We start from the raw sequence: 24,229 nt of genomic DNA on the forward strand, positions 1-24,229 counted from the left end.
CTCAGCACTTCAGTTACTAGCCAGAGACCCCAACTTGAATTAATAGCCATTTGACTCTGTGAAAAGCTTGTCTCACACAAACCTCAGAGTGGAAAAGGGACATGTTAAGTAGCCTTCTTGTCCCTAGATTCTTCAAGTTCTACTCCTCTATCAGATAAACAGGGGTCCCCAAACCTATCAGTCCGTGTCCTGTTAGGAACTGGGCCATACAATAGGAGATGAGTGGCCAGTGAGTGAACATTATCACCTGAGCTCCACCTCCTGTCAGATCAGTGGTATTACATTCTCATAAGAACATGAACCCTACTGTGAACTGTGCATGAGTGGGATCTAAGTTGCTGCTCCTTATGAAAATTTAACTAATGCCTGATGATCTGAGATGAAGCAGTATCATCAAAACGATCCCCCACCCAACTCCACCCCACTGTCAGGGGAAAAACTGCCTTCCAAGAAACTGGTCTCTGGTGCCAAAAATTTTGGGGACCACTGAGATAAGATCAAAGGAAAACATCTTCATATTATCTTCATGGGGGTTCTATTCATCTGTTTTCACACCGCTATAAAGAACTTCCCTGAGACTGGGTAATTTATAAATAAAAGAGGTTTAATTGACTCACAGTTCCACATGGCTAGGGAAGCCTCAGGAAACTTATAATCATGATGGAAGAGGAAGAAAGCACCTTCTTCACAAGGCAGCAGGAGAGAGAAGAGCAAAGGAGAAACTTCCAAACACATATAAAACCATCAGATCTCGTGAGAACTCACAGCATGGGGGAAACCGTCCCCATGATCTAGTCACCTCCCTCCCTAGACATGTGGAGATTATAGGTCTCTCCCTCAACGTGTGGGGATTAAAATTGGAGGAGATTTGGGTGGGAACACAGAGCTAAACCATATCAGGAGTCATTATTTTAATTTCTTAGAATAATGCCTTCACAAAACTATGATTTAAATTGTTTCTTTGTAATAAAGACTTTATGTAAAAATGGTCCATAAGAACATTATTTGAGGCCACGTGTGGTGTCTCACGCTTATAATCTCAGTACTCTGGGAGGCCCAAATGGGTGGATCACTTACCGCCAGGAGTCTGAGACCAGCCTGGGCAACATGGCAAAACCTGGTCTCTACTAAAAATACAAAAATTAGTCAAGCATGGTGGCACAAACCTGTAATCCTAGCTACTCAGGAGGCTGTGGAATGAGAATCACTTGATACTATTTTAAATGATTTTCAGTGTCATATGTACCTTATACATAAATAAAGTAAGCATTCGCCAGATATGTAATGTATATAGGAATAAGCATTACAAAAAGAAATACTTCCTCACCTATAGTTTCTCACTATAATAATATTAAACTACATTTACCAAGATAACATCTATTAACATTTACTGGGCCTTTACCATGCACTAGGTAATATGCCAAGCGTCTGTATGTTTCCATAGTTTTTTCTCACCCAAAGTCCTATCCTATGGACTGTATTCTTATCATAATTATTAAGTAATGAAAATAAATTTTAGAAAAATAAAATGCTTTGATCTAGGATTCTGATATTCAAGTGACAAAATTAAAATACAGTATGAGTTCATTTGACTCCAGATCTGGGTTTTTTTCACTCTAAACAAAAGACTTACTAATGTTAAAGGTATTATTATGAGAAAAAATAATTTTCAATTAAATAAAGCAGAAGTTCCAGATTATTTATATCACTTTTCAGAAAGACAGACTCTTATCTCCCAGTAAGTATGTTGAAAAAGCCCACACAGATGATACTACCTTTGGAACCCTCTGTTTTCTGTGGTCATGTGGAACTGGGCTTTATTACCAATGATCATGCATGCAGGACACCCAGAAAAAATCATTTTCTCTATGTGGAAAAATTACTCAGTAATGCTACAAAAGATCATGTTACAATGGACCACATTAGTACAGTTTTCAATTCCTATCATTTGACTGGTGAGATACTTGACAATGTATTTGTCAAGTAATGGCTTTTCTTGGTAGTGACTTACATAAAAGCCAAAGATCCAGTAGAAACATGAAGCAGAGATCAACAGTTTACATTTAGAGGTGTTATATTCTCTGGTTATGACAGAGATGAAGAAAATTGCAGAATATATCCTTGGGACATCTTTACCTAAATTTTCAACATGTTATCAACTTATTTCAATCATTTCTCACAAGAAACCACAAAGCTTTGGTAAGAATTGAGCATTTCAAAACAGAATCATCAGTGAGACAAATGCCACTAGTACTATTTATGGCTTCTACAAGGAGTTAGATGTCATAGAAAAATGTACTGACTTTTGACTATGAAGAGGCACATTTCGTATGTCTATCCTCTTTAATGCAGATCAAACCTTTAAAGGCATTCAACATTACAAGATCTATTTGTCCACCGTGTTGAGAAAACATTGATGAAATATGGGTTATTCATTTCATTTCCTAATTCAAGGGCGAACATAAGAAAGACATCAGTGAAAGCAAAGAAAATGAAAACAAAAACAAAAACAAAAACAAAACAAAAAAAGCTATCCATTTCCTCTAAACCACTTGTGAATGTACAAAGGGCAATTTCTTCAACAATCCAGTCTGTTAGGGATTACCTTCCGCCTCTCTATCATCATGCCACTTTAAAGATTGAAATGCTGATAGCATGTGACCTGTAGAGATAGCTCTTTGATTCGTAACATTGTCTGGCTGTTGACACAATGGTATTCAGAACCTCCTAGTTTGTTCAATGACAAATAATTATACAAAAGTAGTACGAACTTTGATGAAACTGTTGCTCACCATACAAGTATCTAGGTGGCTAGCTCATCTAGGGACACAGATGACAAAAATCAGAATTGATTGTTCTTGGATGTCATACCAAACAGAAACAAGTGTGTTTATTCAAATTTATAAAGATGAGAAAACAATGACCAAGAATGACTATATTCTTAGCAAGTGTGAGCTCACATAGTTGTCCCTAATGTATGGCACACCTCAGAAGGAAGAAAGCTCACATAATACCAAAAAGATTCTCAGCAGGTCTGCTTTGATGCCATTATAGGTAAAAAGAACAATATTTGAGCTAGGGAGATTTTGGATGTGTTTTCCAGAAAACTGGGAATTATTAAGCTGTAGATGATTAGCAGAAAGACAAAATGTCTTCCAAGAATTCACCCAAATTCTAGGCCATCAAAATAAAGTGTTCAGGAAAAGATTTAAAAACTTCAAAATAAAAGATTAACAATGAGTAAATGAATTCAATAAAATTATGAACTTCCTGGGGGAAAATATCAGATTCTCTTTATCCATTCATCTGTTGATAGACACTTGTAAAAAACTGAGACTCTGTCTTCTGCAACCACATGTATGGAACTAGAGGTCATTATGTTAAATGAAATAAGCCAGGCACAGCAAGACAACCTGCATATTCTTGCTTATTTGTGGGAGCTAAAAATTAAAACAATTGAACTCATGGAGATAGAGAGTAGAATGATGGTTAGTAGAGGCTTGAAAGGGCAATAGGGTGATGAGGAAGAAATAGAGGTGGTCAATGGGTACAAAAAAATGGAAAGAATGAATAAGCTCTAGTATTTGATGGCACGACAGAGTGCCTATAGTCAATAATAATTTATTGTACTTCTACAAATAACTAAAGAGTATAATTGGATCATTTGTAACACAAAAGTTAAATGCTTGAGGTATTCGATACCTCATTTACCCTGATGTAATTATTACACATTGAATGCCTGTATCAAAATATCCTATATACCTGATAAATATATACACCTACTATGTATACTCAAAAGTTGACATTTTAAAATTTTTTAAAAATCAGACTGTTTGGGGAGTCTGGCAAGATGGCCAAATAGGAACAGCTCTGGTCTGCAGCTCCCAGTGAAACCAACGCAGAAGGCAGATGATTTCTACACTTCTAACTGAAGTACCCAGTTCATCTCATTGGGACTGGTTAGACAGTGGGTGCAGCCCACGGAGGGCGAGCAGAAGCATGGTGGGGCATTGCCTCACCCGGGAAGAGCAATGGGCTGGAGAACTACCTTTCCTAGCCAGGAGAAGCCCTGAGGGACTGTACCATGAGAAACTGTGCTATCCAGCCCAGATACTACACTTTTCCCATGGTTTTTGCAACCCACAGACCAGGAGATTCCCTCCTGTGCCTATACCACCAGGGCCCCAGGTTTCAGGCACAAAACTAGGTGGCTGTTTGGGCAGACACTCAGCTAGCTGCAGGAGTTTTTTCATACCCCAGTGGCACCTAGAACCCCAGCAAGACAGAACTGTTCACCAACCTGGAAAGGGGGCTGAAACCAGGGAGCCAAGTGGTCTTGTTCAGCAGGTCCCATCTTTATGGAGCCCAGCAAGCAAAGAACTACTGTCTTGAAATTCTTGCTGCCAGCACAGTAGTCTGAAGGCAGCCTGGGAAGATTGAGCTTCGTGTGGGGAGGGACTTCCAGCATTACTGAGGCTCCAGTAGGCAGTTTTCCCCTCACAGTCTTAAGGAAGCCAAACTCACTGCAGCACGGCAAAGCAGCTGTGCCCAGACTGCCTCTCTAGATTCCTCCTCACTGGGCAGTGAATCTCTGAAAGAAAGGCAGCAGCCCCAGTCAGGTGCTTATAGATAAAACTCCCATCTCCCTGGGGCAGAGCACCTGGGGGAAAGGGTAGCTATCGGTGCAGCTTCAGCAGACTTAAACTTTCCTGCCTGCCAGCTCTGAATAGAGCAGCAGATCTCTCAGCACAGTGCTCAAGCTCTGCTAAAGGGCAGACTGCCCCCTCAAGTGGGTCGTGGACCCCCGTGCCTCCTGACTGGGAGATGCCTCCCAGCAGGGGTCAACGGACACCTCACACAGGAGAGCTCTGGCTGGCATCAGGCAGGTACCCCTCCGGGATGAAGCTACCAGAGGAAGGAACAGACAGCAATCTTTGCCATACTGCAGCTTCTGCTGGTGATAACCAGGCATACAGGGTCTGGAGTGGACCTCCAGCAAACTCCAGCAGACCTGCAGAAGAGGGGCCTGACTGTTAGAAGGAAAACTAAGAAACAAAAAGCAATAATGTCAATATCAACTAAAAGGACACCCACTCAAAAACGCTAACCAAAAGGCAACAGCATCAAAGATCAAAGGTAGATAAATTAACAAAGATGAGAGAAAACCAGTGCAAAAATGCTGAAAATTCTAAAAACCAGAATGCCTCTTCTCCTCCAAATGATCGCAACTCCTTTCCAACAAGGGCACAAAACTGTATGAAGAATGAGTTTGATGAGTTGACAGAAGTAGTCTTCAAAAGGTGGGTAATAACAAACACCTCTGAGCTAAAGGAGCATGTTCTAACCCAATACAAGGAAAATAAGAACTTTGATAAAAGGTTACAGGAACTGCTAACTAGAATATCCACTTTAGAAAAGAACATAAATGACCTGATGGAGCTGAAAAACACAGCATGAGAACTTTGTGAAGCATACACAAGTATCAGTAGCTGAATCAATCAAGCGGAAGAAAAGATATCAGAGACTGAAGATCAACTTAATGAAACAAAGCATAAAGACAAAATCAGAGAAAAAAGAATGAAAAGGAATGAATAAAACCTCCAAGACATATGGGACCATGTGGAAAGACCAAACCTATGATTGATTGGTGTACCTGAAAGTGACGGGGAGAATGGAACCAAGTTGGAAAATACACTTCAGGATATTATACAGAAGAACTTCCCCAACCTAGTAAGACAGGCCAACATGCAAATTCAGGAAATACAGAGAACACCACTAAGATACTCCTCGAGAAGAGCAACCCCAAGACACATAATTGTCTGATTCTCCAAGTTTGAAATGAAGGAAAAATTGTTAAGGGCAGCCAGAGAGAAAGGTCAGGTTACCTACAAAGGGAAGCCCATCAGACTAACAGCAGATATCTCGGCAGAAACCCTACAAGCCAGAAGAGAGTGGGGGCCAATATTCAACATTCTTAAAGAAAAGAATTTTCAACCCAGAATTTCATATCAAGCCAAACTAATTTGCTTCATAAGTGAAGGAGAAATAAAATCATTTAGAGACAAGCAAATGCTAAAGGATTTTGTCACCACCAGGCCTGCCTTACAAGAGCTCCTGAAAGAGGCACTAAATATGGAAAGGAAAGACCAGTACCAGCCACTGCAAAAACATGCCAAAATATAAAGACCAATGACACTACAAAGAAACTGCATCAACTACTGTGCAAAATAACCAGCTAGCATCGTGAAGACAGGATCAAATTCACACATAACAATATTAACCTTAAATGTAAATAGGCTAAATGTCCCAATTAAAAGACACTGACTGGAAAACCGGATAAAGAGTCAAGATCCATCAGTGTGCTGTATTCAGGAGACCCATCTCACATGCAAAAACACACATAGGCTCAAAATAAAGGAATGGAGGAATATTTACCAAGCAAATGGAAAGCAAAAATGCAGGGGTTGCAATCCTAGTCTCTGATGAAACAGACTTTAAGCCAACAAAGATAAAAAAAGACAAAGAATGGCATTACATAATGGTAAAGGGATCCATGCAACAAGAAGAGCTATCTTAAACATACATGCATGCACCCAATACAGGAGCACTCAGATTCATAAAGCAAGTTCTTAGAGACCTACACAATTTCTTAGACCTACACAAGTTCTTAGAGACCCACACAGTAATAGTGGGAGACTTTAATACTCCACTGTCAATATTAGACAGATCAACGAGACAGAAAATTAACAAGGATATTCAGGACTTGAACTCAGCTCTGGACCAAGTGGACCTAATAGACATCTACAAAACTCTCCACCGCAAATCAACAGAATATACACCCTTCTCAGCACCACATCACACCTATTCTAAAATCGACCACAAAATTAGAAGTAAAACGCTCTTCAGCAAATGAAAAGAACTGAAATCATCACAGTCTCTCAGACCACAGTGCAATCAAATTATAACTCAGGATTAAGAAACTCACTCAAAACCACAAAACTATATGAAAACTGAACCACCTGCCCCAGATGACTACTGTGTAAATGATGAAATTAAGGCAGAAACAAATAAGTTCTTTGAAACCAGTCACAACAAAGGAACAATGTACCAGAATCTCTGGGACACAGCTAAAGCAATTTTAAAAGGGAAATTTACAGTACTAAATGCCCACATCAGAAAGTGGGGAAGATCTAAAATCAGCATCTTAACATCACAGTTAAAAGAACTAGAGAAGCAAGAACAAACAAATTCAAAAGCGAGCAAAAGACAAGAAATAACTAAGATCAGAGCAGAACTGAAGGAGATAGAGACAGAAAAAATCCTTCAAAAAAATCAATTAATCCAGGAGCTGGTTTTTTGAAAAGAATAACAAAATAGATAGAACACTAGCCAGACTATTAAAGAAGAGAGATGAATCAAATAGATGCAATAAAAAATGATAAAGGGGATATCACCACTGATCCCACAGAAATACAAACTACCATCAGAGAATACTAAAAACACCTCTATGCAAATAACCTAGAAAACCTAGAAGAAATGGATAAATTCCTGGACCCATACACCCTCCCAAGACTAAATCAGGAAGAAGTTGGATCTCTTAAGGGAGAAATAACAAGTTCTGAAAGTGAGGCAGTAATTAATAGCCTACCAACCAAAAAAAAAAGCCCAGAACCAGATGGAATCACAGCCGAATTCTACCAGAGGTACAAAGACGAGCTGGTACCATTCCTTCTGAAACTATTCCAAACAATAGAAAAATGGGGACTCCTCCATAACACATTTTATGAGGCCAGCATCATCCTGATAGCAAACCTGGCAGAGACACAACAAAAAAAGGTTTCAGGCCAATATCTCTGATGAACACCGATGTGAAATCCTCAGTAAAACATCAGCAAACCAAAGCAGGCAGCACATAAAGAGCTTATCCACCATGATCAAGTCAGCTTCATCCCTGAGACGCAGGGCTGGTTCAACATATGCAAATCAATAAACATAATCCATCATATAAACAGAACCAATGACAAAAGCCACATCATTATCTCAATAGATGCAGAAAAGGCCTTTGATAAAATTCAACACCCCTTAATGCTAAAAGCACTTAATAAACTGGGTATTGATGAACATATCTCAAAACAATAAGAGCCATCAGTAACAAACTCATAGCCAATATCATACTGAATAGGCAAAAGCTAGAAGTATTCCCTTCGACAACTGGCACCAGACAAACATGCCCTCTCTCACCACTCCTATTTAACATAGTATTGGAAGTTCTGGCCAGGGAAATCAGGCAAGAGAAAGAAATGAAGGGCATTCAAATAGGAATAGAGGAAGTCAACTTCTCTCTGTTTGCAGATGACATGATTGCATATTTAGAAAACCCCATTGACTCAGCCCAAAAACTCCTCAAGCTGATAAGCAACTTCAGCAAAATCTCAGAATATAAAATTAATTTGCAAAAATCACAAGCATTCCTATACACCAGTGATAGAGAGCCCAAATCATGAATGAACTCTCATTCACAATTGCTGCCAAGAAAATAAAATACCTAGGAATCAAACTTAAAAAGGATATGAAGGACCTCTTCAAGGAGAACTACAAACCACTGCTCAAGGAAATAGGAGAGGACACAAATGGAAAAACATTCCATGCTCATAAATAGGAAGAATCAATATTGTAAAAATGGCAATACTGCCCAAATTAATTTATAGATTCAATACTATTCCCATCAAGCTACCATTGACTTTCTTCACAGAACAATAAAAAACTACATTAAATTTCATATGGAACCAAAAAAGAGTCTGTATAGCCAAGAAAATCCTAAGCAAAAAGAACAAACCTGGAGGCATCATGGGAAAACTGGCTAGCCACATGCAGAAAAGTGAAACTGGATCCCTTACTTAAACCTTATACAAAAATTAACTCAAGATGGGTTAACTCAAGACTTAAATGGAAGATCTAAAACCACAAAAACCCTGGAAGAAAACCTAAGCAATACCATTCAGGATACAGGCATGGGCAAAGACTTCATTACTAAAACACCGAAAGCAATGGCAACAAAAGCCAAAATTGACAAATGGGATCTAACTAAAGAGCTTCTGCACGGCAAAAAAAACTATCATCAGAGTGAACAGGCAACCTACAGAATGGAAGAAAATTTTTTCAATCTATCTTTCTGACAAAGGTCTAATATCCAGAATCTACAAGGAACTTGAACAAATTTACAAGAAAAAACAACCCCATCAACAAGTGGGCAAAGGATATGAACAGACACTACTCAAAAGAAAACATTTATGTGGCCAAAACAAGCATATGAAAAAAAGCTCATCATCACTGGTCATAAGAGAAATATAACTCAAAACCACAATGAGATACTATCTCATACCACTTAGAATGGCCATCATTAAAAAGTTAGGAAACAACAGATGCTGGAGAGGATCTGGAGAAATAGGAACGCTTTTACACTGTTGGTGGGAGTGTAAACTAGTTCAACCATTGTGGAAGACAGTGTGGAGATTCCTCAAGGATCTAGAACCATTTGACCCAGCAATTGCTTTACGGGTATATACCCAAAGGATTATAAATCATTCTACTATAAACGCATGCACATGTATGTTTATTGCAGCACTATTCACAATAGCAAAGAGTTGGAACCAACCCAAATGCCCATCAATAATTGACTGGATAAAGAAAATGTGGCACATATACACCATGGAATACTATACAGCCATAAAAAGGAATAAGTTCATGTCCTCTGCAGGGACATGGACGAAGCTGGAAACCATCATTCTTAGCAAACTAACACAGGAACAGAAAACCAAACATTGCATGTTCTCACTCATAAGTGGGAGTTAAACAATGGGAACCCATGGACACAGGGAGGGGAATATCACACACTCGTGCCTGTTGGGGGTTGGGGGCAAGGGAAGGGAGAGCATTAGGACAAATACCTAATGCATGAGGGGCTTAAATCCAAGAAGATGGGTTTTAAAACCACCATGGCACATGTATACCTATATAACAAGCCTGCAAGTTCTACACATGTATCCCAGAACTTAAAGTATAATAATAAATAAATTTAAAAATATCAGACTGTTGAGGAGGAAAAAAATGTGAGTTTTGTGAGTATGCACAGAAACATGCAATCCCATCACCATAAGATTATGACAGAGTACAGGGGGTCATGACCAAAGGGAGGCCAAGAGGTTTCTGGGAGTAAAGATTCTTCCCATGGAGGGCCTTTTCTGGACTAGAAGTCAGGAAAAACTAACCTACATAGCCAGACAAGAATTGAAGGCCAAAATTGTAGATGAGTCTGTTTAGTGGTGGTTTAAAAATCATGTATTGAACTGCTATGTAGCAAAATTTCTGACATTCTGAATAATTAAAATTGTGAACAGCAAAAGAAATGAATACCTTCATTTATCTTCACTTTATTAATAATATAAACATGGAAGAAATACAATTTTTGTACTTAAGAATAAAGATCTCTTTAAAATTGGCACCAATAAAAAAATAAAAGCTTGAAAAGTGGGAAAAGGTCACACTAATTACACTCAGAAGCTGGGTTTCAATCTATTGATTAAGCCAAAAATATATTGAAGGCAATTTAAAAATAGTGGGCAAGTTTTTGAGAATGAAATGTGTATCTACTTCTAAAGTCTTATTATTTAAAATTATATTCAAACATAATTTCCCCAAAATCAGTGAATTATGGTTTTGGCGAAAGACAATATCTTACTTCTTTAAATCCTTCCAAAATCTTGCAATTATATCTGAAATTTAATGATTTATTTAATTACATTATAAATCCACTATCATAATTGCTTACCTATTACGTATTATTATGCTAGATGCTGGGTTAATAGAAATATAATTCAGACATGATTCTTCAGTATCAATTATCTCAGCATTTAATGGAAGTGAGAGTCACATACACAATAGACTATAATAATATATAAATTGCAATTATTTTTCACAATAAATCTATAAAGTTTTATTCAACCACAAAAGACTACTTTGAACTAACATTGTCCCCATAGTACTCTTGAAAAAATCAAAATATTTTATTCTATTATCTCCCATAAATACAGTAGCAAAATGACCTTTAGTCCTGAGACATAAGACAGCTACTATTTGATGGACTATAAGATGTCAGGTGTGAATATTGTAGTAGAATATTTGAGTGAAGTAATTGTAGAGAAATCCTCTGGGCAGGAAAGGAACAAGAGGGAGACAGTAAACGCCTAGAGAAAATGGAGGAAAGAAGATAAATCCTATGGGGAACAAAATAAAAATAAAGAGGAAATAAACTTCATATACACTACCCAGGTTTACCTAAATCCATCTTTTGTTGTCAAGGAATATAATTTGAATCATCAGTCAACTGAATCTAATTTTTATTTCAGTTGTTTTAAAATAATTGATAAAAATTTTCTGGCTGGGCGCAGTGGTTTACGAATGTAATCCTAGCAGTTTGGAAGGCAAACGTGGTGGATCATTTGAGGTCAGGAGTTTGAGACCAGCCTGGCCAACATGGCAAAACCCCAGCTCTACTAAAAATACAAAACTTAGCCAGGCATGTTGGCAAGTGCCTATAGTCCCAGCTACTTGGGAGGCTGAGGCAGGAGAAAGGCTTGAAGCAGAAGAGAAGGTTATAGTGAGCAGAAATCACGCCACTGCACCGCAGCCTGGGTGACAGAGTGACACCTGGCCTCAAAAAAAAAAAAAAAAAATCATGTTATATTCTTCCAAAATTTGTAGAAATTTTAAATTACTTGCTATTTCTAAATATTAACTTTTTGTAGAATGCTTATTATTATATGTAGACAGTGACACTTAAAAATAGTACTCATCAAAGTGAAAAACAATCTACTTACAATTCTCTGACATTTTTGAAGAGAAATATTCCAAAAGACTTAAAATACTTGTTTCCTTTAATTCTGGAGGTACTGATTTGTCCAAGTGTAAAATATTTTTTTGTGAACTTTTACAGTGACAGAAACCAATTAAAGCAGTTTTTCGCAAATCAGAAGTGGCTGCATACAAGCAGATTTCTGCAAGAATTACTGTATATATGTAGACTACATTCCAGGCCCAGGAAAAATCATCTACCTTGCAACTTTCTTCCTGAAATAAGAAAACAGATATTTGATCATCAAAGTATGTCTTTGCATATCAATAACTACATGGTGTACTTATAATAATTGTTAAAAGACCATAATAAACTAATATTTCTAAATGTGTTCAATAAAAAATGGGTTTACCATGAGTAGATTGCATAAAATACAGTTCAAAGAATAAAAAATATAGATAGCTAATAATTATATAAAGAACAACTTTGCAATTTACTTAGCAGTCAATGGAATGTAAATTAATTCAATGAGATACTATTTTCCATATCATATTCAAAAGGAACCTTTTGATATACAGCTCCATTCTAGTGTGTGACACTTTCATTTATTGTTCATAGGAATGCAAGAAAGTTATTAATATATCTTATGGAGAATAATTTGGACATCTGTCCCAAAAACTTTGAAAGAAACTTCACAGTCTTTCACTTGGTAGTTTAATTTTATTAGCCCACTCTAAAGAAATAGAAGTGTTGACAGAGATTTTATGTATGAGAATAACAATTCAACATTACTTATAATTAACTGTGAACAATTAGAAACAAATTTAATGACCAACAATACAGAAATGTTTCAATAAGTGATCTTACCCCAACCAAAATATAAATTTTAATATTATGTAATGAAACTGAAAAATGTTTATGATAAATGGTAACTATGAATTTGCTTTTATATTTAATTAAATTTATTATTATAAAGTTATGCATATTATATGCGCTAATACGATATACAATTTAAATAGTGGCAAAAATAAAATCTGTTTCTCTTCGGTTCTCTTTTCACATATAAATTAGCAATGTTACCTGATTTTGAACAGACATAATGCTTGAAACAAAATCTCTCACTACGTCCATTAAAGCTTTCAAGCAGGCCATGTTTAATTTGGCGGCCTCCCCAAGGACCATTAAAGCCAGTACTGAATCCAACCTGAAAATTTTATGGACGAAAGGATAAAGATTGTAATGGAAAATAATAATAATAATCAACTTTTAACGTAAAAAAATGTAATAGCCAGAGGAAATGCATGTCTGCATTACCAGATACATTTATTTTCAATAAAGATTAGTATTGGTTCTTACTTATTATGGTAAAAATCTGCAAAGAAGAGACACATTTTGTTAATATGTTTGAGTTCAGAGTAGTGCTCTGATGAATCTGAGTAATAAATATCACATATAATCACATTTCTTCATAGATCCTGAACAACAAGCAATCAGGGGCTCTGGTTCTAGAGTACCCCCCAAAACTCACAATAGGTTTTAATGTTTAACCTCTTGCAACTGATTCCACAAGGTGAATTTCAAGAGAGTGTTTTCTTCTCAAAATAGAGCAATTTTTAAAAAACGGGCTTCTTCTAAGATACTCCAAAGATTCAATACTCTTTGATTTTGGAAAAAGTACAATTTCTCAAAATAAAATTTATGTTTCACATGAATGAAAGACTAGTTTTTTTAAATATTATAAAAACTGGGAAATCACACAAGAATTTGTTAGTTATAAATGTACATGTATTTTGAAGGTTTTGAAAATTATGTATTTGTTATATTTTTACTTAAATGAAAAATAGTTTGAAAGAGAACTGATAAGAGAGTAAATTAAAAAATACTTCGGTCTATAGCTGTTTATTGCCTTGATTTGTAGACCATTAATAAATTTAAAAGTTAGTATATTTTACAAGATTATTTGAATTTCACAACTGTGATATTTCAGGCCCGTAAGTTCAAGGTCATCATCATTTTCTAAATCAAACCATTCTTATTATGAAAATTAAAGACAATTCTTCATATTAAATAGGGCTTTACAGAGGTCAGTGTGCTTTCACATAAATTATTTCATTTGATTTGAAAAACAATTTTTGACACATTTAAGAGTTTTCCAAGACCTTTTTTCATACTAGAAAACTGAGACCTAAATAGGTCAGAGGGACTTGACCAAGTTCCCTTTTTAAGCTAGATTAGTTGTATCTCAAGTTTTCTCCCACCAAGAAGTATTTTCTGTCTTGCAATTCTGCTTTTCTAAACCATTACATAAATGTCAATATTTAACCTAAGTGTAGGAGGTGCTGCCTATTGCCTACCTAATACTATTTGTCTCCCTTTCTAATGGAACATGAATTTTGTTCAAAATGGCAATATGCTCAATTAAGTTAGCCCCCTCAAGATGGAATTCTCTGTATCTTGATTGGAGTAGTGATTACATGAGTGTATACATTTGCCCAAGGTCATAGACCTGTGTACATAAATGTATGAAGTTCATTGTATCTAATTTATATTTCAGTAAGTTTGATTTAAAATTGACTGTCTAGATTCCCTTGAAGCTTGGAATAGCCATACAGTGCAGAGTTGGTTAATGAGCTAGAAAAGGAAGCATATTATGAAGACTTCCAGTAAGCTATTATTTTTCTGCTTAAGAAAAAATTTTAAAATTAAACAACAGGTGTTATTTTTCTCCTTTGCTCATCCTCTTCCTTCTGCTTGTAATGCATATATTCCATGATATCATAAGGCACAGCAGCCTTCTTTCAACAAGGAGGATAAAAATCACCTGCTATACATGACAGAAAAGGAAGCTAGAAGAAGCTTGGGCCTTGAAGATTTCCTTAAGTACTCACATCAGCACTGCACTACTTGTCATGTGCAATAAAGAAAGCTATTTGGTTATGCAACTGTAGTCAGGTTTCTGCCAAATAAAGAAGGCGAAATCCTAATTGATGCACTTAACATGATGCTTATGAACATGAACTTTAGAGTTGGAAACATCAAGATGAAATCTTAGCTCTGCCACTAACTAGGCATATGTTATAGGGCAACTTATGTACCCTACCTCAGTCTTAATTTACTTGTCTATAAAGAAAATACAGCAAAACTCACTTTTTAGAGATTATTTTGAGATTTGAATGAAATACTCTACGTAAAATGACAAGGTTCAGAATGCTAAATTGAATTCCAAACATACTATTTCTTTGACATAAAAAAGACACGAGTTTGATAACTTCCTTGTTAAAGTCACAGAGTGACTGGAAGGAGAAGTCCATCCAGATGACCACCAAGGTGGAGAATAAGTTATTCCCCAGACTACTTATCATTTATACTTCATATTATGGTCAATTAAAAAAGAAGATACTCATAGAGTTCATAAAACTTCTTTTCCCTTGAATATATTTCATAATCAGAAGGTTTTGATTCTTCTTTTCTAAGTCTGGAAAATTGTAGCTAACCGAGGATAGTCTCATTGAATTATGGATTGAAAAAGATCCATCGGTGTTATCCACCTATGGTAGAGAAATGCTTCACCAGCAACACACTATTTTCAATTAATGCTGCTGATCACAAAACTGTCTGTGAATGAAAATGCTTTCGTCAAAAACAGGAACATCAATACTTATAAACTGGAGTTTGCTGAAAACAAAGGTAAAATTGAAAATCAATGCACATAGAAAGGAATTCAAATTGGATTAGGCTAGAAATTTTCATACAGCATTAGCTTCTTTGTGAACTCATTATAATTCAGAAAGTCTCAAGTATCAGCATATTGACTTGGTTTTACATTGCCGTAAAATTAAAGTTGTACAAAATAATATGTAACTATTATAGATTTGCTCTAATTTTTTAAATAAAGAAACTGAGCCAGAGTTTTACTGGCTTGTCTAAAATAACGATATATACATACACACATGCACACATTTATAGAAGTTAGGAACATCAGCACTTAAAAGTTTTCCTAGGTTCTTCTTACTCCTCTATATCCATTTCCTCAATTAGTGGATTTTAATTTTTAAATGAAATTAAAATGTCTCTAAGTAGCAACGCTTGCCAACTTATTTCAACATTGCAATAAATATTCCAGAAAGCATTGACAATGTCAAAAATCCACATGATCCCAAAAACAGAATGAGACATCACTAATAATAGCAACTTAAAGGGAATTTCCACAAACCATAAAGTTGATAAAGCTGAAAGCAATAAGGAGCACACACATGCCACTTCTTGAAACACAGTAGCCTTGTTTTCCCAAAAAAAAGTAAAAGAAAAACCTTTTTTTAAAAATAATAATCTGTTCTGTTTACCCTATTTTGCATAGAATCAGAGAAAGTGCAGCCAATCCTTTATCTTAAGGTACTGATTTTTTTTTAAGTAGTGAGAGTATTATTTCTGGGTTCATTCTCATTTCTCCCTATTTATTCAGAGATGATAACATCCTGGTAATGAAAAGGATAGTATACAGTGCCTATAGGCATGTGGGATGGGAGAGGGTGAGAAGAGGGATGATAAAATTGGAATATAGAAGTGCATTTTTTCCTCACAGGTAAACTATCCAAGAGTAAGGAGTACACAGGAAGATGCCTGATAATTTTACACATTGAGTGTTGTAATTTTTACCAACTTTGTTATGAATGTTGTGAACACAAACCTCTTATTTAAAAATATCATTTTTATATATTTCTCCTGGTTCTAGAATAAGTAACTGGAAAGTGAAGAAGAGGGACTTATATAAGACCGAGGAAAATAGATTATAGCAAAGGCTAAAGAGAATATCAGTCTCAGTACTCAGAGACGGTCATAATTCTGAAAATGATTTCTTGCAGGAACCAGAAGTTATTTTTACAAGACATTCATGCATCTTTGATAAAGCCCAGGAATAATAACCCACAATGAAAAGCCTTGATGCTGAGATGAAAGGTAGTAGAGTAAGATAAGAGATTGCAAAGAAATTAAAATGTAAAAATATAATTAAAATCCATAGTTGAGGAAGTTAACTACAGAAATAACAGAGAAAAGTCCTTCATAATTTAGAGGAAAATGTGGAAAGCATACCTATTACTATCTAATTACAGAAGGAAGGAACAAGAAAGGAAGGAAGGAAGAGAGGAAGGGAGGGAGGGAGGGAGGGAAGAAGGAAGGAAGGGAGGAAGGGAGGAAGGGATGAAGAAGCGAAGGGAGGGAGGGAAGGAAGGAAGAAGGAAACGAAGGAAGGAAAGAAGGAAGGAAGGAGGGGAGGGAGGGAAGGAGGGAAGAAGGAAAGGAAGGAAGGAAAGAAGGAAGGGAGGAAGGAAGGAAGGAAGGAAGGAAGGAAGGAAGGAAGGAAAGTGGGTAGGTGAAGGGAGGGAGAAAAATTTAAAGTTATGAAGTAAATGGGGCCCAACTAAAGAAAAATATTTCTAATAACAAAAAGTCCAAAATTTAACGCAAGTATCCATGAGAAATATATGGGTTTTCCCACCATAATGTAAAAAATAAAATAAAAATAAATAAAAAACCCCTAAGTACGGAGAGGCAGAAGTTGAGAACACATATGAACTATGGGTAGTCAATACAAGACCTTGAAAAAATGTAGACCAGCAGCCATAGTATTTGTGCACAGCTTCTCAAAGTGAAGTTTCTAGGTAAAGCACAGGATTTGCCTCAATAGGCTCCTAACATGGACAAGAAAGGGTGCCAGTTAACTCCTGCCTACTAAATCACAAAGATGTTCCTGAAAAATTCTGGACTGAAAATTAAACAGATTAAAAACAAGAGGACTGAAAACTTTGAACATCTCATCATAACTGTGTTAGGAAACAGCATAGCAACATTTAGAAATTTGAAGGGGAAATTAAACAAAAAATAAACACTGTAATCATAGAAGACTATTACCAGATAAAATGTACATCATACTTTTTAGGGAAAAAATAAACGGTGATAAATGTTATATCCAGCCAAGGTTTGTATATAATCTTGGCCTTACCTAAGTAATCATAAAACATACTTAGAAATTTATTCAAGCTAAGAAATTAATAGTATTGAACAGTTTAAGAAAGGAAAATCCTAGTGTTAAATGGCTGCAGGTGAGTAGAAGAAAAATCGGTAAGTTTTAATAAACAAAAATAATTTTATAAATAATTTATGATTTATAATTAAATGCAGATATATAAATAATTCTTTAAGGAGAAGACAGAACATTTGAAATGATAACTATAATGTTATCAGAACTCAAGATTGTATTAACAGACTAGGAAGGGGAGAATTAGTGTAAATAAATTTGTCTCGGTCTTTACTGCACATGGAGAAGAGGGCAGTCAGTATTTCATTCTTGATTTTTTACTACTTAGAGAAACTAGTTTAAAGAATAAATTTACCTTGCCATTGCCTGATTTTTGTTACTCAGAAAAGATGATGACAAAAATGTAAGCTTTAGCCTGTCTGTTAAAAGGCTTTTTCTCCTGCTTATAGGACTTCATTCTTTGAGTTCCAGGGAAGCTGGTGTGGGAGAGTGAAGGGATGGAGCCTCAGAGAAGCAATGACTGCCCTCTCATCAGGGAAGGCAGAGGTGGGGCACTAACTGTTTCCCTCCACCCAGACCCATCAGGTATTTGTGGCTATTGATTGGCTGGTGGTAATTAATCCTACTAGCAGAATCTTTCAGTCATCATTTTTGTTTTTATTTTTTTCAATATAATGGCAATTTATGAGACACTGATTGGGGCTGCAGCTTCCGTATCACATAAAACAGTTCTTACTGAATAATTCTAAGCTGGAGAGTGTTATAGTCACAGTTATGCTATAGCCCTGGCAGCATAGTGTATGACAGATTGTTGAGGGGACGAACGCAAAGCAAGGCGAGAAGTTAAAAAGCTACAATAGTCAAGAGACAATAAGAGCCCAAACCAAGGTTCTGACAGTGGGAACAGAGAGCAGGGAAACAGTTTCGAAGTGTAGTTAATGTACGTACAACACTGTCAGACCCTGAATTGGATGGGGAAAGTGAGATGGAGAAGATAAGATGTCTGATTTGGTTAGCTGGAGGAAAGGACACGACGACGTGTACTGAGGTAGAAATTCAAGGGGCAGGAGCCTTACTGGGGGAAAAATTAGTTCAAATATGAACTGGCAGGACATGTAGTATCCAGGGAAGAACTACAGTCTAATAGGTGTTTTTCATATTCCTTATCTCATTTAAATCTTTCAAAAGCTCTTTGAGGTGGCTGTTATCTCGCTATAACTGCTAAACAGACCCTGGGGTTCATAGGGGTTAAGCGACATTCAAAACTACACAGGTAGCAAAAGACAAGACTAAAATTCATGTCTTCTGGTTTCAGGTTGCATTGCTTTTTTGCTGTATGATAATGTAGCAGCATATATAGTCTGTATTTACCCTTGATACAGACTAAGTTATAATTGGCTCCAGGGATCAAAGGATCAATAAGAAATCCAAGAAATGAATCAAGAAGCATCAAGGAAATAAACAATGAGAACCTACATTGACATTTCAGTTCATAAGAAATGAAGGAGTATTGATGCAAACTTTTGTTTGAATGCTCTAGGTTAGACCATCACATGGACATTATAATTAGTAGGATCAAGGATATAAATAATGTGGATATCAGTGATCTAGCTGAAAAGGAAGTGCCTTGCCGCCCATACAGCTAATTCCTTGTTTCATTCATTTCAATGCAAACACAAACACTGTATGTCTGGAAAACACTTGCCATGTTCAAGACAGTTTTAAATTGTCAAGCTTTTTTTTGGAATACACTTATGGAGCACATTAAATCAGTTATTTTGTGTTGGAAGATATAATTTTACGTCATACTGCTCGAATGAAATGCCGTACTGCCTTTCTCAGCGGTCTTCATTGGCTAATAATTCAATTACAAACACAATTCATCATTTTCATGTTAGATTAGAAAGCCTTTTGCGTTGATTTGAGCTATCTCCCCAGAGCAAATGGTGCCGTTTATAAAAGGCCAAACCACATGGTGGAGCACTGAGAGTATGAAGCATCATATAAAATTTAACTGCATTAAGTGGAAATCTGCCTTCCAGAAAGCTGCTTATCTCCAGCTATGGGCAGATAAAGGCCAATGCACGGCAGATGGGAGGGAACTCCTGCAGTCCCTTTTTCTTTACTTCATTGGGTTTTATAATTTATTCTCTTCAGTGTATTCTTTCCACCGTTTTTCCCTGTCCCCCAGCGAGGCTGCTCTAATTCTGTGATTGCCTTCCTTGAGCCCTTTTGTGGAACCTGAACCTGCTGTTTTCTAAGCTCAGCTGAAACCATTTGCTTCTATTTGTTTCTTTTCGTACTGTAGGATCTTTATAAAAGGGGTTACAAGAAGTCATGCAGGGAGATGCATGATGAATTATCTACTGACCAATAGCATCAGAAATGGGCAGACAAGTACATTTCACTTTCATGGGCACAGGCACAAGCACAAGCAATTTTTGCCACTATAAATAAAATTTCTTCTGATATTTCAGTTGAATGATCGCTCTTTGCTTTCTAAATCTCAGAACACTTGTTCAACATTATGTTACTTTCCTGAGATGTACGGCAAATGAAATTGCTAAAGTTACTCCTGCTAATGGTCACTGGCATTGAATTTTAGGTGTTAAACCAAAGGTGTCTTCCACCAAGTGTCACAATTTTAAGACTATTTGGTCCAGCAAATCCTGATGAAGTCTTAATGTATCATCAGGGCCTGGTGCCTCAATATTTCTTTTTCATTCTAAATACATGCAGTTCATTTTCTTAATTTTTTGCATGTACCCAGTGATATCTTAGGAGTACATAAGACCAATATTAAAGATTCTCTAGAAATTTAAAATCATTTCTGGCTTTATTTTGGTAATTATATGACAGTGCATTTTGTTTATCTGGAGTAATAGCCTCTTCAAACCTACACAGGCCTTTATATAAATAAATATTTTGTAAGGAGAAAACTTGATTTTAAAATATTTGGTATAATGTTATCATTAACAGAATAGTTAGTCAAATTGCTAACCTAAAAACACAAACTATTCTTTTAATGTCAATGGTTTTTGTTTGCTAGAGCAAACTATTTTTTAAAAAAAAAGATTAAATCTTTTCCTTAAAATAAAAAAAGTAAATATAAAAAATAGAACCAAAACTATTTGGCAGTACTGTTTTAAGTAATTATTGTTTTCCTTTCTATCATGAGCAGTCATTGTATTTTTCACTTTACTCTTCTGTTCATTGAGCATTGTGTAAACACTTGTATCCCCTTCTTCACTTGATAATTTCCAAAATATCCTCCCAGAAAAAGAAAAGTCAGGATTCAGTGACAGGCTGTCTCAAAGCAGTTATCTGCTTGACAATGCAACTAAAATGACAGTTGAATGATACATTGGAGAGAGTGCTATATCAAAACTCTTAAAATCTGGTTCCACTCATCAATAAGCCTAATAAACTTGGCCTCAGTTTCTTTATTTTTAAAATAAGAAGAGTTTTGTATTGTCTCTAATGCCCTACATTTATAAAATACTAAGTATTTAAAAAAAAACTGGTTCATTAATGTTTGCAACCTTAAACACAAATCGTTAGTAAGTTAAATTAAATAGATGTGGATGCAATACAGCAAAATCTAAAAATCGGTTAAAGAAAGAATTGAATTCCACCATTCGATATTCTTAAACAGCTACATTTACTGTTTCGGCAATCATTTAAACTTTTTATCTGGTAATTATTAGAGTACTTTTTAAATAAATTTGACAAAGTCACACAATATTTATTTTTAGATGTTAAAATACAATTCCAGTTATGTTCTAAATCCAGTTACAGTTTCCCAAGGGCTTATGTAGTTCTAGTCGTTTGTCATTTTGAAAAAGAAATTAAATATTTGAATCTCTTACAACTTACTTTCTATCATTAAAAAAGGTCTGAAACAATCACCACAACTTCCAGAATAAACTAATTTGCACCAATGAGAACCTCTAAACTTTGTTGTTTTTAGGAGCTCTGTATTAAAATATACTAAGTAAAATTATATTAAGTGCTGTTTATAGTAAATATAATCTATTTGCATGTTAGTCTCATATTTATAAATACTATTCTTTATTTTAAAAATGTAAAAAATATTGCAATCTTTGTCAAACTGCAATACTCAGTAGGTGTCTCCCATCACACTATGAGACAGAACAAATTATTGATGAACTCTAATTTAAAGTATTTTTAAGGAAATTAGGTAAACTTTAAGCCATCCTCCAAAAATCTTTACTTAATCTGGAATCCCACAAACTTCCAAATACAAGCGGGAAAACAACTTTTGTTCATAAAGAATGTTGCAGACTTTTAGAAGGGTCTACAGTTGATTCTGAGGGATTTAGAATTTACATATACATAGGCCTTTGGTATAGAATGGGCTGCCAGAGACTTAAAACCAGCAACTAATTAAATAAATATAAGTGGCAATTGCATTTTCCACTTGGTATGGGATTACAAGTTATTATTATTTTTGTATTCATTGAAAAATAATTCAAAACTGTAATCCTCTTTAAATATTGGAAAAGAGTGCCCTCTGATCAATTTCCTCAGAAATACTCCTCAACACAAAAAAAGGTCACACATGGCAAGCCTACAACTGACATTATCCTCAATGGTGAAAAGTTGAAAGCATCTCTCTAAAATCAGGAACAAGACAAGAATGCTCACTCTCACCACTTCTATGTAACACAATACTAAAAGGCCTAGCCAGAGCAATCAGGCAAGAAAAAGAATAAAAGTCATCTAAACAGGAAAGGAAAAAGTAAAACTGTCTTTGTGTGCTGACCAAATGATCTTATATATAGAAAACCCAAAAATGTCTACAAAAGCAACCCAAAAGACTGTTAGAACATTAAATGAATTCAGTAAAATTGGAATTTGCAGGTGATAAAATCAACATATTTAAATCAATAGCACTGCTATATACTAATGACAGAATATCTGAAGAAGATATTATGAAAACAATCTCATTTACGATAGCAAAAAATAAAAAAATAAAATACTTAGGAATAAATTGAGCAAAGGAAGTAAAAAAATCTGTACACTGAAAAATATAAAATATTGATGAAAAAAATTAAAACCTAAGCAATTAAGTGGGAAGATATTCCATGTTCATGGATAGGAAAAATTAATATTGATAAGATATCCATACTACCCAAAGTGATTTACAGATTCAATGGAATTCATATCAAAATTTTAATGTTATTCTTCACAGAAACAGACAAAAATTTAAAATTTGTATGAAACCACAAAATTCCCTGAATATCCAAAGCAATCCTGAGCAAAAAGAAAAAAGCTGGAAACATCACAATACCGGATTTTAAAGTGTATTATAAAGCCATAGTAATCAAAACAGCATGGCAATCGCATACAGACACATTTGCCAAAGGGACAGAATAGAAAGACGAGAAGTAAATCCATGCATTTATAATCAATTCATTTTTGACAGTTACCAAGAATACACAATAGAGAAAGAATAATCTCTTCAATACATGGTATTGAGAGAACTGGACATCCACAAGCAGAATTAAATTAGCCCCTTCTCTCACACTATATAGAAAAGTTAACTCAAAATGGATTAAAGTCTACTTTAATTATAAAATGAAATATTAACAAAGTAAAGAGACAACCCACATATTTAAAGAAAATATGTGCAAACCATACATCTGGTAAATAGTATATAAAATATAGAAGGAACTGAAACAACTTAATGACAAGTAAACAAATAGCCCAATGAAAAAATGGGTAAAGGACCTGAACAGACATTTCTCAAAAGAAGACATACTAATGACCAACAGATATATGAAAATGTGCTCAACATCACTAATCATAAGGGAAATGCAAAGTAAAACCACAATGACATATCACCTCACACCTGTTAGAATGGCTATTATCAAAAATATGAAAGATAACAGATGTTGATTAGGATGTTCAGAAAAGGGAATCCTTTTACATTATTGATGTAATAACAGTATGGAGATTCCTCAAAAATTGAAAATAGAACTACCATATGATCTAACAATCCCAATTCTATGTATATATCCCAAAAAAGTGAAATCAGTATGTTGAAGAGATAACTGAACTATGTTCATTGCAGCATTATTCACAATAGCCAAGATATGTAATCAACCTACATGTCCACTGACTGATGATTAAAGAAAGTATGGTATATATACACAATGGAATACTATCCAGTCTTTAAAAAGAAGAAAGTTCTGTCATTTATAAAAACATGAATGGACAGTGAGGCATTATGCTAAATGAAATAAGCATAGTACAGAAAGATAAATACTGCATAACCTCACTTGTATGTGGAATCTATAAAAGCTGAACTTGTAGAA

At 35.4% G+C, this 24,229-nt stretch overlaps 1 protein-coding gene across 4 annotated transcripts in view; it reads right to left on the minus strand.

Annotated features, from left to right (window-relative positions):
• Positions 1 to 24,229, minus strand: part of TMEM232 (transmembrane protein 232) — a 347,658-nt gene that overhangs the window by 197,086 nt on the left and 126,343 nt on the right. For all 4 annotated transcript variants that reach the window (XM_055298330.2, XM_063612897.1, XM_063612898.1 and 1 more), the window contains 2 exons: positions 12,932 to 13,055; positions 11,877 to 12,126 (listed from right to left, as the gene is read on the minus strand). In XM_055298330.2, coding sequence (XP_055154305.1) covers positions 11,877 to 12,126; positions 12,932 to 13,055 — 374 coding nt within the window. The remainder of the gene's footprint in view (positions 1 to 11,876; positions 12,127 to 12,931; positions 13,056 to 24,229) is intronic.

Source organism: Symphalangus syndactylus, chromosome 11 (genome assembly GCF_028878055.3).
Source record: "Symphalangus syndactylus isolate Jambi chromosome 11, NHGRI_mSymSyn1-v2.1_pri, whole genome shotgun sequence".
In the NCBI taxonomy this organism is placed as follows: domain Eukaryota; kingdom Metazoa; phylum Chordata; class Mammalia; order Primates; family Hylobatidae; genus Symphalangus; species Symphalangus syndactylus.